The 15,309-nt window shown below is 39.2% G+C and overlaps 1 protein-coding gene across 1 annotated transcript in view; it reads left to right on the top strand.

Annotated features, from left to right (window-relative positions):
* The window catches only part of LOC111140755 (myosin IIIB), a 427,320-nt gene that overhangs the window by 327,275 nt on the left and 84,736 nt on the right, over positions 1-15,309 (top strand). Inside the window, exons 33-34 of the mRNA XM_022492953.1 lie at positions 6,978-7,038; positions 7,971-8,070. Of these exons, the coding sequence (XP_022348661.1) occupies positions 6,978-7,038; positions 7,971-8,070 (161 nt within the window). The remainder of the gene's footprint in view (positions 1-6,977; positions 7,039-7,970; positions 8,071-15,309) is intronic.

The following is a 15,309-nucleotide window of genomic DNA, read 5'->3' on the forward strand; positions in this document are numbered from 1 at the left end:
TTTGTCTACCAGCCATTCTAAATTATAATTGATAAAAGTAAGACATAATCTTGCAGATTTCGTCAACGTTAATAAAAACTGCGAAAAGAAATTTAAATGAAGTTTATAAAATAGAAGGTCAGAGTGTGACTAATGTGTCTCTACTCCCATCCAGGAAAAAAGTTACTGATTCTAACCCTAAAGTAGAAAAAAGGTCAGTTACAAGACTAGATTGATTGATCAGTGCTCAAAGAGTACTCTGCTTCCTTTGTTTTAATTCTAATGCATAAATCTGTCTCCAGATTATTTCAGCCAACTAGTGAAGGGGAGAGTATGGTCCAGATTATACCACACACTGTAAAATCACACACTGGCATTCTACTTTTCAAACATGACTCTTCTGAGTTTGGTTAATACAACTCCACTCTAAAAAAATCATCACCTCTCAGAGAACTGGCAGACTGAATTTTGGAGCCTATTAAAACGGAGACCCAGTTTGGGAGCGTGGTGACTTCACTGAGTGCTGCCAGCCCAGCATGACAAAGCCAGCTGGCCTCATGCATCCTTGCTGTAGAAGAGAGATGCTGGGGCGTTCTCAGCAGCCCCACTCCCTTGAGCCAGCCGGCACCCAGCCTCTCATCCAGTCACATTGGGATCAGGGTTTAAGAAAGAATTTATGTGAGTTTTGTTTGGGGGGACTTTTCCAGGGCAGATGTCCAGCGGAAGTACTGTCAGTGAGGAGTGAGATTTTTTCTGTCTCCCCGAGAACGCACAGCTGAGTGAACTGAGGGCAGCAAAGCAGCAGAGGGGCTGAGCCCTGGAGGCAATCTGCTTAAGACATTAGTCATGGATTCTGAGAGGCTAGAGGAGCCCTTGGAATATGCAGAGAATCATATGTAGATAGATTCTACATATAGATAGATAGATAGACATAGTCACTAATTCTGCTGTTTAGCATGTGATTCCTAATGGAGGCTGAGGACAGTATTATATTTTTTAGTTTTCCTACAGATTCAAAATAATCTCACACTTTAAAAATGAATAAGTCCTGGGGCACCTGGCTGGCTCAGTCAGTAGAACACGCAACTCTTGTTCTTGTGGGTTGTGAGTTCAAGCCCCACATTGGGCATGGAGCCTCCTTAAAAAAAATGAAATAAATAAAAATGAATAATTCCTTAATATCATCTAATGCCCATTCATTGTCAAATTTCCAGCTGTCCTAAAAATGTCCCCTACACCTCTTTGTCCAGGCCGGGATCCTGTTCAGGTCATTACCTTGCATTGAGTTGTTATGTCCCTAAATCTCATTTAATGGAGAATACTCACTTTCTCATGACATTGACTTTTTAAGAGATTGAGCTAATTATAGCTCACCTTCTCTATTTGTTTGCTTGATTCTTTGTGGTCTTAGCGTATCCCTAGATACCCTGTGTTCTAGGTAAACTGGAAGATTGAAAGCTTTGATTACTTTCAAGTTAAATGTTTTTGACTGAAACAAAAAATATAAATGTCAAATACTTCACATTGCCTCACATCACAAAACAATGTTGTCTAGGCATTAGTGGTGCTAAGACTAGTGCTGGATTAAGATGTACCATTACCTTGCTCTCCTGACCAATTAATCTTCGGACTCAGTGTGAAGGACTCAGTGTGGAGGTGCTTTGGCAGCATAGGACTGTCCCATTAACTATCAAGCATTTCTCAGAAGGTCTAATGAGCTCTTGAAAATCCTTGCCTAATTCAATAATTTCCCTTTGGAATCTCTTTTTCTATGTCAGCAGGTTTTATGCTGTGCTGTTTTTTAACGTTTTTATTTTAATTCTGGTTAGTTAAAATACAGTGTTGTTTTAGTTTCAGGTGTACAATATTTTAATTCAACAATTCCATACATCACCCATGCTCATTAGGACAAGTGCTCTCCTTAATCCCATCACCTCTTTAACCCATCCCCCCACCCACCTCCCCTCTGGTAACTATCAGTTTGTTCTCTATAGTTAAGAGTCTGTTTCTTCTCTCTCTCCCTCTTTTTTTTCCCTTTGCTCATTTATTTTATTTCTTAAATTCTACATGTGAGTGAAATCATATGGTATTTCTTTCTCTGACTTAGGTTGCTTAGTATATACTCTTTAGTTCCATCCATGTAATTGCAAATGGCAAAGTTTCATTTTTCTTTATGGCTGAGTAATATCCCATTATGTATAGACACCAAATTGTCTTTATCCATTTATATGTTGATGAACAAGTGCATCCATAATTTCACTATTATAAATAAAGTCGCGATAAACATAGGGATGCACGTATCCCTTTGAATTGTTGTTTATGTATTTTGGGGGCAAATACCCAGTAGTGCAATTGCTAGATTGTAGAGTAGTTCTATTTTTAACTTTCTGAGGAGCCTCCATACTGTTTTCCACTGTGGCTGTACCAGGTTGCTTTCCCACCAACAGTACAGGAGGGATCCTCTTTCTCCACATCCTTGCCAACACTTGCTATTTCTTGTGTTTTTGATTTTAGCCATTCTGACAGGTGTGAGATGATATCTCATTGTAGTTTTGATTTGCATTTCCCTGATGGTAAGTGATAATGAACATCTTTCCATGTGTCTATTGGCTATCTGGATGTCTTCTTTGGAGAAATGTCAGTTCATGTTTTTTGCCCATTTTTAATTGGATTATTTGTTTTTTGAGTGTTGAGTTGTGTAAATTCTTTGTATATTTTGGATACTAACCCTTTATTGGATATGTCATTTGCAGATATAGTCTCCTGTTCCGTAAATTGTCTTTTAGATTTATTGATTGTTTCCTTTGCTGGGCAGAAGCTTTTTATTTTGAAGTAGTCGCAGTAGTTTATTTTTTATTTCATTTCTTTTGCCTCAGGAGACATATCTAGAAAAAAGTTGCTATGTCCAGTGTCAAAAAAGGTTACTGCCTGTGTTCTCTTCCAGGATTTTTATGGTTTCAAGTCTTACAATTAGGTCTTTAACCCACTTTGAATTTATTTTTGTGTATGGTGTAAGAAAGTGGTCCAGTTTCTTTTCCACATGTTACTGTCCAGTTTTCTCAACACCATTTGTTGAAGAAATTGTCCTTTTCCTGTTGGATACTCTTTCCTGCTTTGTCAAAGATTAATTGATCAGATAGTTATGGGTTCATTTCTGGGTTTTCTACTCTGTTCCATTGGTCTCCATGTCTGTTTTTATACCTGTACCATACTGTTTCGATCACTATAGCTTTGTAATATAACTCGAAATCCAGAATTGTGATGTCTCCACCTTCGCTTTTCTTGTTCAAGATTGCTTTGGCTATTCAGGGTCTTTTGGGGTTCCATATAAATTTTAGGTTATTTGGTCTAGTTCTGTGGAAAATGTTGTTGGCATTTTGATAGGAATTACATTAAATGTATAGTTGTTTTGTGTAGTATAGAGACTTTAACAATATTTGCTCTTCCAATCCATGAGCATAGAAATGTCTTTCCATTTCTTTTGTCATCTTCACTTTCTTTCATCAGTGTTTTATAGTTTTCAGAGTATAGGTCTTTTACCTCTTTGGTTAAGTTTATTCCTAGGTATCATTATTTTTGGTACAATTGTAAATGGGATTGGTTTCTTAATTTCTCTTTCTGCTGCATCATTAGTGGTGTATAGAGGTGTCACAGATTTCTGAACATTGATTTTGTATCCTGTGACTTTACTGAGTTTATCAGTTCTAGCAGGGGTTTGTTTTTGTTGTTTTTTTTTTTTGTTGTTTTTTTTTAGAATCTTTCAGGTTTTCTATATGTAGTATCATGTAATCTGCAAATAATGAAAAGTTTTACTTCTTCCTTTCCAATTTGGATACCTTTTATTTCTTTGTTGTCTGACTGCAATGGCTAGGATTTCTAGTAGTATGTTGAATTCAAGTGGTGAGAGTGAACATCCATGTCTTGTTCCTGACCTTAGGTGAAAGCTCTCAGTTTTTCCCCATTGAGGATGGTACTAGCTGTGGGTTCTTCATATGTATAACCTGTATTATGTTGAGGTATGTTCCCTCTCAACCTAATTTGTTGAGGTTTTTATTATGAATGGATGTTGTACTTTGTCAAATTATGGTGCACTATTTATGCACTAGTTATGAGATGAGCCAAGTCATTAGTTTCTTGATCCTCGATTCCCTCACCTGTAAAATGGGTATAAAAATATAACCAATTCACATGGCTGTTAGAAGTGTTATATGAAATGTCCATGTATCCATTCTTTGACCGATGCCTGGTGAGATATATGCATACAATAAGCATTGGTTATTTTTTATTATTGTGATTTTCCTTATTATTGTGCTTGTTACTTATTTCATTAAGTGACAGCTTATGGAGCATTATCATTGACTGCCAGTCTCAAGTCCTTGAAGCAGATGACAAAATATCAGATAAATTGCTGCAAAAGAGTTGAGGCAGTTAGACTTTTGAAGAAAACTATACCATTTTTTATTTTATTTTTTAAAAAGATTTTATTTATTTGAGAGAGAGAGTACATGCACGAGCAGGGGGAGGTGCAGAGGGAGAGGGAGAAATAGACTCTCTCTGAGCAGGGAGCCTCATGAGGGGCTCGATCCCAGGACCCTAGGATCACGATCTGAGCCAAGGCAGACACAACAGGCTTAGCTACCTCGATGGCCCATAATAGCAGATTGGGATTTGTTTCAAATAAGGGCTGCTCAGATTAGAATTTCCTAAGGCATGTTATAGGAACCAGTAGGCCTCCAACATATTCCCTGGGAGAAGGGTGCCATTCTAAAATTACATCTGGGAAATGCTGTGTGTTGTTTTCTACTAGTGGAGTTTCATTGTGCATGGCATTAAGCTAAAGGTTCTGGAAAGCCTCTTGAGAAAGAAATCTGCTTTAGTCAAGTATTTGCTTAATCAGGTGTTTTCTAATCTATTTGCCTATGGATACTACCCATCCCACCCTTGCTTTTATAAAACCAAGTAATACATATAAACATTGTATTGAGCTGCCTTAGATTCTCCCAAGGGCTTGAACGAGGAGGGGCTCAGACTGCTGAGCTGAACCTCAGCGGAGAGCTGGAAGATGTCTGCCCCTGACTTTTGGATCCTACAACGCCATGCAAGTGAGCAGATTTCTTAAGAGGTTTCATTCCCATGTTGGAGCTTGTAGGGTAGAAATTAGAAAGCCCATAGTAATGTGACAGCTAAACTCTCTTCCTTCGATTGTCTTCAAACCTTTCCAGGACTCACTCCTCAAGGACCTCAGAGTCCATCTGTCATTTAGGTATCCCAGAACCGCTGGGACTTGCCTAGGCTGACAGGAATGAGTTCCTTGGCCTGATGCACAGAAACCAAAGGGTATAGAGGGTGTCAAGCTTCAGAGGAGGACAAAGGATTTGAACTCAGACCAAAAGGGGTCAGTGTTTTAGCTCTGCCAGGTAGTCACCTGGTCCCTGGCCAAGTCCCTTACCTGAACTACAGGTTCTTCATCTATATAATAGGGACAATTAAAGCACTTAGCTCAAATGGTTGTGAAATTCTCATTAAATTATAAAAGCATTTTTTAAAATATGAAGTGTTATTTAAAAGCTCATTATGTGCTATGGTGAGTGCTATGAATTGTGTAAGACTGATGATTCACAGACCTGTACCCCTGAAACAATACGTTATATGTCAATTTTTTTTAGAAAGTAGGGGGATAAATAAATAAATAAAAGCTCATTAATTTAATGTTAATATTAATGGTATTCTTGCTGATCTTCATATTTGAGGATCTACTAGTTATTCTTTTATTCATTCAACTTGTCAAATACTTATTGAGCACTTTGCAACATACCAGCTCCCAGGGTTAGGTGCTGATGGAGAGTATAGAATAAAGCAGCTACGATCCCTGCCTTCTTGGAATGCACATTCCATAGTGGGAGACATATGATAAACAAATATGCACACAAATAAGTGTATCATTATAGTCTCCTGTCTCCAGGTACTGATGTGACATTTTTTAAATGAGATATTGCTTATACTCTCCATATAGATGTATTTTGAAGGTATTATCCATGAACTGTTCACAGAAAATGAATTTATCAGTTTAAATAAAGAATACAATTTTTAATATAGAACTAGAAGATACCTTAGGAATGGTTTATCTCAATCCCTTCGTTTTACAGATGAGGAAAATTAGAAATCAGAATACTGTAGAAATATCCCCAGTCTGTGTGTGTGTGTGTGTGAGTGTGTGTGAGAGAGAGAGAGAGAGAGACCAGGGATCTTGACACAGGAATTAGAACCCAGATTTCTTTTCCCCTAGTCAGTGCTTTGCACTCTGCTGTGTTCTCTCTGAAAGGTCCAGCTCGTATTTTAACAGTGAGTAATAATTACCACACTTTTTATACAATGGGTTTCAATTACTAGAAATTAGGGACACAGTACAATTGATTTTTCCAAACTTTACTCCATAAAACATTAGTATTTTAATAGGTGTTTGTAGATTATCATTTTTTAAGTTGCTTGATCAAATTAGTTTGAGAAACTACACCCACCCTCCAACCCTGCCTTTAGGAATCCATAAATGAACGTTGTGATAGTAAAAGATCATTCCTGAACTGAGGAAGCCTCTTAACTGTACAACTCAGTATTTCCCATACTTATTTGACTACAGAATCTATTTTGAATTATCTAACAATGTGATTACAGTGTGCTGGCTGGGAAGTACAAACTTAGCATCAGTTTTGTTGGCTTCTTGGTAAAGTCTGTGAAAGCCCAATAGTGAACTAAATTGTATCATACAACTTTAAAAAGGGCGGCTACTACAGTCTTAGAACCTCAGGCTGACTAAGACTATAGCTGTAACACTTAGTAGGATGCATTTTCTTCAGTTGACCATGTCCTTTTAACTGAGGACCAGAATGGAAAACAATGGGAACATAGTATGTTCTGATACCTCTTTGGAGGAAAGCAATCCTCTTTAAGTTCTTAAACATGATTTCAGGCCTTTTAAAAATGATTATTTTTCTTTTTAGGCATCCACAAACCCAGTGTTCTCCAAAAGGGTGTGATGTCTCCGCAGGACATTCAAATAAGGTAGCTGGACACTTTGATTCCAAAGTGACTATGTATCTTTATTTCAGACTTGTCCAAGTCAATGGTTGTGAAGCCTGTCTGTGGCTGCTTGGTCAGGTCATCCAAACATGAAACTGTTAGTGATATTTTGAAGTCTTTGAGACAAAAGCCCAGCTTGCTAAAGAACTTTGGTTCAGCAGAGAGACAGGGAGGTACAGTGAAGAGAGAATCAAAAGCCTGGAAATTTGCTGCTGAGAATAAATGCTAGCTGCTCCCCGAGGTGATTTGTCTGTGCACTCCACTCTCTACAGATGTTAGAGCCTCTTTTTGAGTAAGGACCCGAGGTTCTTTGGTAGCACTTTGATATCCTGCTCGAATTCAATATGTGAAATGGAGGCGTCTCTCTGTGACTTGGAGCCCACAGCAGGCTTTGAAGTCTGATCCAATTTTTGCTGCCTACTATTTGATGTTGAAAGGATGAAATGAAGAAAATGTACAGTTTTTGCCAGTAACTCTGCTGAGCATATGTAAGATTAAAAAAACAAAATCCTTTGGATGATGTACTTAGAAATGTTAAGTAGATTAATACCTTCCTATAGGTTTTCTTTTTTCTTTCTTAGGGATAAAAATTAAGTATAGGAGAAAATCAGCACATAGTTGTTTTTTATATTCTGGACTATAATTAATTTAAGAGAGGGCTAAGTTGCCTTGTTTAGAGGAAGAAATAAATGAATTAAGCAAAAGGTGCTGAGACTCTGCTACTAATTGCCCCAAGGAGAGGACCTCCACTCAATTCTCATGCAAGACAGGGGCAACTCACATGACCCAAATATACTTAGCTTCTTCCCCATATCATCAGGGTTAAAGGTCCCTTAGTTAAATGGAAGCTATGTCCTTGACGCTGCTTCTTCCAAAGATAAAAGTAATGTTTCTCTTATTGGGTCTTTGCGAAGCACTCCATTTCTGGGACTGATCTGCTATCTTCTCGGACATGCCATGCTGCCCCAGGTTGCCCAGGACCAAGTCCCTCAAAAGGAGCCCCTACAAAACTTGGTAAGAACATTTTGAATTGCGTGCTGCTTCTACCTTTTGCATGCTTGTGTACTTTTTGATGAGTTGGTTAGGCAGGACTATCTAAAAAGTAGGACTCAGTAATATGACTTAATGTTCACAAAAAATTCACGTTTGTGCAGCCATTAAGGCTGGAAGCAAAATATGTATTAAAAGTAGCCATGGGGTGCCTGGGTGGCTCAGTGGATTGGGCCTCTGCCTTCAGCTCAGGTCATGATCTCATGATCTCATGACCTGGAGTTGAGCCCCGCATCAGGCTCTCTGCTCAGTGGGGAGCCTGCTTCCCCCTCGCCCCCGCCTGCCTCTCTGCCAACTTGTGATTTCTCTCTCTCTGTCAAATAAATAAGTAAAATCTATTAAAAAAAAAAATAGCCATAGAGAGCCTGGATGGCTCAGTTGGGAGATTGCCTTCGGCCTAGGTCATGAACCCAGAGTTCTGGAATCAAGCCCTGCATCAGGCTCCCTGCTGAGCGAGCAGGGAATCTTCTTCTCCCTCTGCCTTCCACCCCATCTGCTTGTGCTCTCCCTCTCTCTGTCAAATAAATAAATAAAATCTTTTAAAAAATAAAAATAAAGGTACCCATTTACTGCCTCCTCATGCCATTCAAGTTTACTTCTCTGAGGGAAGAAAGTGAATATCAAAGACCATTATTTCCCTTAACCTGTTAAGAACCTCAAATTAGGAAACTGCCTCACAATTTCATTTTGTCAAAGGAAAGACAGACAACTGGTCAGCTTCCAGTGGAACAGATCATTTTGGGTCAAAATCTAGGACTTGTAAAGAATATGGATTTAGAGAGTAGTTCTGCTCTTTTGGCAATACATTTGGCAATTCTTTCAGCAAGAGTACACACATCTTGCCACACTCCTTTGAGAAATAGCAATTTATGGCCCCCTTTCTAAATTTTTTGCTACAGAATATGGTGAAAGTTAGTTTGGGGCTTATGTGTGGCTATAATGTGTGGTTTATGTGTACTTCTGGAAGATAAAATAGAAGCATGATTGTAAGAAATACTTAAGAACCAGAAGATACAAAGAGCAGTGTGGACCTTCCAAAGAAAGAAACTTTTTCAGCTTAAAATACTGACATTACACTCAGTATTGACTTCATCTGTTTTTCTGGAATATGCAATAAATTCTCAGGTCTCTCCAAATTTCTTCTTAGCCTGTTTTTCAGTAACAAAGTAGTACAATATGAAGTGAAGAATGTACAATAAGTGTGTTAGGACCTTCAGTCTATATGGAACTTAGGCTGTTGGAGAGAGACAAGAGAGGATGAGTGTACTATAGCAGAGCCTTTTAAATGGGTATGCAGAAAATGATAAATCTGTCAAAGGGAATATTTTCCCCATGGTGTTCAGTGTTCCCACACAGCCAGATAGTGTTCAGGAATAAGGCCACAATGAGGTAGGGATAGGAGTGGTGCAAAAAAAAAGAGGGAAATTTAGGGAAAAGACAAGGTGGTAGAGCAGAATCCATTATGCAAGAATTTGGTTGGCATTTGTCTCTATCCAAACAGACAATCTCTACCTTTTAATTGTGCTGTTTAGACCATTTATATTTAATGTGATTATTGATGTATTTTGGCTTAAATCTACCATCTTGCTGTTTGTTTTCAATTTCTCTCATCTGATCTTTGTTCACTTTTGACATTCTACTTTAAAATATATGTAAAAAGAAAAATTTTAAGTATGATTGAGTAGCCAAAGGCACAGATTCTAGAATGAGACCTGCCTGGATTCACATCTCTGTTCTCCTGTGTAGTGTTAACTGAGTTATGAAACAACTCCCTATCTCAGTACTTACACATGTCAAATGAGGAAATGGTAATTCATAGCTGAGGGGTTATCCTCAGGATCCAATGAGCTGGTAGTACAAGCAAAGAGCACAGCATGGTGTCTGGTTCATGACAAGGGTACATTATTTCAGCTGTTGCTGTTGTACTCATTGCTATTGATATTATATAAATGCAAATTTAATCTATAAGTATGAAAAACAGAGAAATAAAGTTCTTATTGTAAGGCACTAAATTTTGGTAGGAGTTTATAGGGAGTAAAAATATATTGTATTTTGAATTAACTATTAAAGAGATTTGTTGGATTATAATCATCTTTCTTGGTCTTTAGGAAAGTATTTCCAAAGTCAAGCTCACTAATAAGCTACACATCTGACTTGCTATAAGTGGCTCAGATGCACTTTCCTGTCACACTTGTTTTTTCCCTCCAATCTGGATGGTTTTCTCTTGGGTTTGCCACTATCACCATTACTTCTCCTTACACTCTTGTAAATAGCATCCAAAGTAGTCTTCCTGCTTCCATTCTTTTCCTCCTTCAACTTATCTTCTGCACAGATATCTGAGGAGATTTTTTTTTCTTTTATTTACTTGACAGACAGAGATCACACATAGGCAGAGAGGCAGGCAGAGAGAGAAGAGGAAGCAGGCTCCCCACTGCACAGAGAGCCAAATGCAGGGCTTGATCCCAGGACCCTGAGACCGTGACCTGAGTTGAAGGCAGAGGCTTAACCCACTGAGCCACCCAGGTGCCCCCTGAGGAGATTTTCTAAAGCATACTCTGATACTAACATTCCCTTCCTCCATATTCCTCCATGGCTCCCCACTGCTTCAGCATCAGCTCTAAATTTCTTGGTGTGACATTCAAGGCTATCTCTGTTATGGTCTTAATCTTCCTTTCTAGCTGTATCTTCCACTGATCTCTCTTCCTCATTCTTTGCTTCAGAATATCCAAACTGTTCTCTGTTCTCCAAGCATACCTAGTATGTCCTCTCCCCTGTGACATTGCTCACACAGTGCCCTCTGCCCCATCTATCCTTCTTCCTGTTCACTTTCAGTGCTTTCCATCCTTTTTTTTTTTTTTTTTTTTTTAAAGAACGTGAGTTGAGGGGATGAGGGCCTGAGGGTAGGGGGAGAGAGACAGAGGAAGAGGGAGAGAGAGAATCTTAAGCATGCTCCATGCCCAGCACACAGCCCGATGCAGAGCTCCATCTCACAACCCTGAGATCATGACCTGAGCCAAAATCAAGAGTTGGATTTGGATGCTTAACTGACTGAGCCACTCATGCTCCCTGGTCCTCTCCATTCTTGATTCCCCATGGTTCCCTCTTCTGTGCCCCTTGACTCTTCTTTTAGTACTTACCACATCCTGCCTTACATTATATTTTCATTCATCTACTAGATTTTAAACTCTCTGGGATTGTATCTTTTCATTTCTGTATTCTCTCCTCACAGCCTAGCCTACATCTTCTAACTGAATTCTTGAGCATCCAAAGCCGTGATGAAATATAATGGAAGCAAGAATGTAATGAAGCTCTTGAATGAGACAGAGAAAAGTTTTAAAATGTGTTTCTAATAATCCTGAAATAAAATAAATGTCTCTTAGTCACCCCCAAATAGGATAGCATACCACTAGAGCAGGTTAAAGTGATCCAACCTGTTTTATTTTGTTGCTGTTGTTTTGAGTGGGGGAAAGAAAAAGGTTTAGGCAGGAAAACGCATTATGTAGAAAGTAGCAAAGATGGATCAAAGAGCAAAAGCTTTCCAATTATATGTTTTCAAGGTTATCAGCTGCAGAAACAAGAGTATATTCTGTAAGAAACATTTCAGCAAGTTATACTTTTGCATTTAATTTTTTACCTTGAATTACCCATTATTTCAACCTATATTTCTATGAAAGACTGAACGAGAATATTGTGATCTTTCAGTATAAAAAAAACCCACTAACATCCAACAAGTTAGCCTTGTAACTTTCAGTGACTTCTAATAACTTCACTCTTGTATGGAGTGGTCTGGTGGGGTGGGGGATGGAGGGAAGTGGGGAATAAATCTAAAGATCCTGTCAGGCCAGCTCTGTTCAGGGCAGGCATGCAAAGAAGTATACAGATGTGGGGCTTGTACAAAGGCTGTCTTCAGCCCCTTAGGCAGAGAGTCTCAGAAGTAGTCCTTAATTTGTCCATCTGAGCCTGACTCATCTTCACATAGAAGAGGAAAGCACAGTATATCCAGGAAGTACATAGTAAGAATCACTTTGCAACTAATTCAAGCAGTGAAATTATTTAATTAGACCTGATGGGCATATAGACAGACTTGGTCTGATTTTACTCTTTAAAAATGTATTCTTTAGACATTTTCCTTATATTTATTATTCATCTATTTACTCAGCAATTATTAATACTTACTAAGTGCCAGGAACTGTCCTGTTCTCGGACTTCTTATTTTTAAAAGAAAACTTCTTAGTTTTAAAAGATCAGTTTTGGGTTGGTTAATTTCCAATTTGCACAGATACTTTGTGAATACAATAGAAAAGAATTATAGTTGACCCTTCAACAACACAGGGGTTAGGATTGCTGACCACTACACAGTCAAAAATCCATGTCTAACTTTTGGTGCATCAAAAATTTAACTACTCATAACATACTGTTGACCTTACTGATAACATAAGTAGTTGATTAACACTATATTGTGTGTTATATGTATTATATACTGTACTCTTATAGTAATACCTTTTTCTTAAATTTTTTCAGTATTTCTAAACTGTGCAGTTCATCTAAGAGCTTTTCCAAATTGTTGCAAATCTAAAAACAATTTCCAATTATCTTTTGGGGGAAAATCATGTATAAGTGAACCCACACAATTCAAACCCGTGTTTTTCAAAGGTTACCTACTAGTTACATAATTGCATACTTAGATGTTGTATAGATATCAAAATGATCTAAACTTTTCTAAATTTCTTACTCTAAATTATTCTAAATTTCTTTACTAATCTTGTTGGGACAAGTAGCAGGAGTCAGCCCACACACCACATACAGCACTAACACTGTTCTAGGCATGTGTGATAAATCAGGGAACAACAGTAAAAAATTCCTGTCCTCACAGTGCTACGTTCCAGCAGAGGGAGATGACAATAAATAGTAAGCATAGTACAAAAGTCAGTGGTATGGGATGTTAGAAGGGTTCAAGTGTTATGAGGGAGAAAATACTGTGAGGGAGACTTTCGGAGTAGCCAAAGTATGCAAGAGGGGGTTGGGGATGATTGCACTTTTAAATGGGGTGGATAGGGTTGGTTTCACTGAGAAGGCTTGAAAGTGGTGAGCAAATTAGCCATGCAGTATTTGGGAGAAGAGCATTCCAGGCAAAAGGAATACCAGGGCAAAGGCCCTGAGGGAAGAGCCTGCATGAAATAGGGGAAGGGTGGAAAGAAGCCCTGTGGTGGGAGCTGGGAGAGCCAGAGGAATGGTAGAAGGTGAGGAGCCACATCAGCACTTATTATTCTTCTTCCTTCTTCTTGCTCCTCCTTCCCCTCCTCTTCTCCTCCTCGCTCTCCTCCTCTCCTCTTCCCCCTCCTTCCTTCCCCTCCTTCTCTTCCCCCATTCCTCCTCCTCCTCCTTCTTCTTCTACTTCTACTTCTTCTAACTTTTATTTATTAAATAATCTCTACCCCCAATATGGGGCTTAAACTCACAACCCCGAGATCAAGAATTCCATGCTCGGGGCACCTGGGTGACTCAGTCATTGAGTGTCTGACTCTTGATCTCAGCTCAGGTCTTGATCTCAGGGTCTTGAGTTCAAGCCCCATGTTGGGCTCTGTGCTAGGCATGGGGCGTGTTTTAAAGAAATAAAAAATAAAAAAATAAAATAAAAAGAGTCGCATGCTCTACCAACCGAGGCAGTCTGGTACCCAGGTCAGTACTTCTTAATGACTTAACAAGCACCCCAGGGATCTAGTCCAAATGAAGATTCTGATTCAGTAGGTCTGGGTGGCTCCAAAGATTCTGCAATACTTATAAACTTCCAGGCAGTTGCCGGTGTTGTCGTGCTGAGGCCCACAACAGTGAGGGTATAAACCCAGTGAAATGCAGAGTGCTGAGCATTTTCAGCCCAGGAGTGACTTGACCTGAGTTGTGTTTTAAAATGATTACTCTAGCCCCTTGGTTAAGGATAGACTACAGACCTCATCGGTGAATGAGTTATTCTGGGTAAGTTTCATTTTCCAGACAGCTGCAACTTTCTAAAACCGATCACTCCCTTTCATTCTAAGTGTAATGAATACAATTCTGTAGTGTCTCAGAACATGATCATTAACAACAGTTATCACATGGGGCCATAAAGCAGAGAGGGTCCTAGAGATCACTGTGAAATGAGACCACCTACCCTTTCCTGTGATACCTCACCTAAGTGAGGTAGTTCTGCATAGAACTGAAAAGTTTTCCTCGATGTGAGATTTTCAGTGCGAACACCAGGACAGCTCCAGGCAAATAGAGACGAGTTGGTCAGCCTATTACAATACTAGAAGTTGAACTTGATTTGGGGAGGAACTTTTTTTTTTTTTTTAATTACATCACTCCTCCAGGCAAGACAAAGCCTTAGATCCATGGGACAGAATTGCCTCGAACTGCCTGCCTGTGTTTAGAAGGGGTTACAAGCAGCTTACCAAACAGCAAGCACTGTGACCATGAAGGGCTCAGATGTCACCCATTTGACCAAAAGAGCATGTTTCTGCAGTGGAGTCTCAAAGGCAATATAATCCCTATTGGGAAAGCACATGGAAACCAAACCCTATGTGGAGGGAAGGCTGCTGGGCCTCTGTGGCCTGCATCCAATGCCATTATGCAATGTCACACATGAGACTTCAAGGCCTCTCTTATGCCCTCATGTATGGGTAGTCTTCAGTACTCTGAATGTCTCCTCCTTTGGTTTCCATTGAGCTGAGACATCTTTTCTTCTTGCCCAGATGCCACAGAATTCACCATAAACCCTCATCAGTGAAACTGGTAAATCCTGTCTCAGGACTTTTCTCAGTGAGATAGTAAAGGAATTAGAGGCATAGAATTCTTACTCTGTTAGCATGGGAAGTGGAAAAAAAACACCTCCTTGTTAAAGGATCTTTTTTGATGAGTGGTGCTTAAACTTCAATGTGCATCAAAATCACTGGGCCCACTCTATAATCCCTGGGTCGGGATGGAAGAGGGATTTGTGCTTTTATCAGATTCCTAGGAGACATCATACTGCTGGTCTGGGGACTACCGTTTGAGAACCACTGCTCTAGATAACCCCTATCTCTGCGATACTACATTGAATGAGAAAAAGTGAACCGTATGTGTATGATTTTCTATTCATTCAACAAACACTTATTGAGCACTCACTGTATATCAGCCACGGGCCCAGAAGTGAAATAAGATATTTAGCGAGTGTAATGTATTTCTAAT

The sequence above is a fragment of the Enhydra lutris genome, unplaced genomic scaffold (genome assembly GCF_002288905.1).
Source record: "Enhydra lutris kenyoni isolate GAN:26980312 unplaced genomic scaffold, ASM228890v2 scaffoldscaffold1, whole genome shotgun sequence".
NCBI lineage: Eukaryota > Metazoa > Chordata > Mammalia > Carnivora > Mustelidae > Enhydra > Enhydra lutris.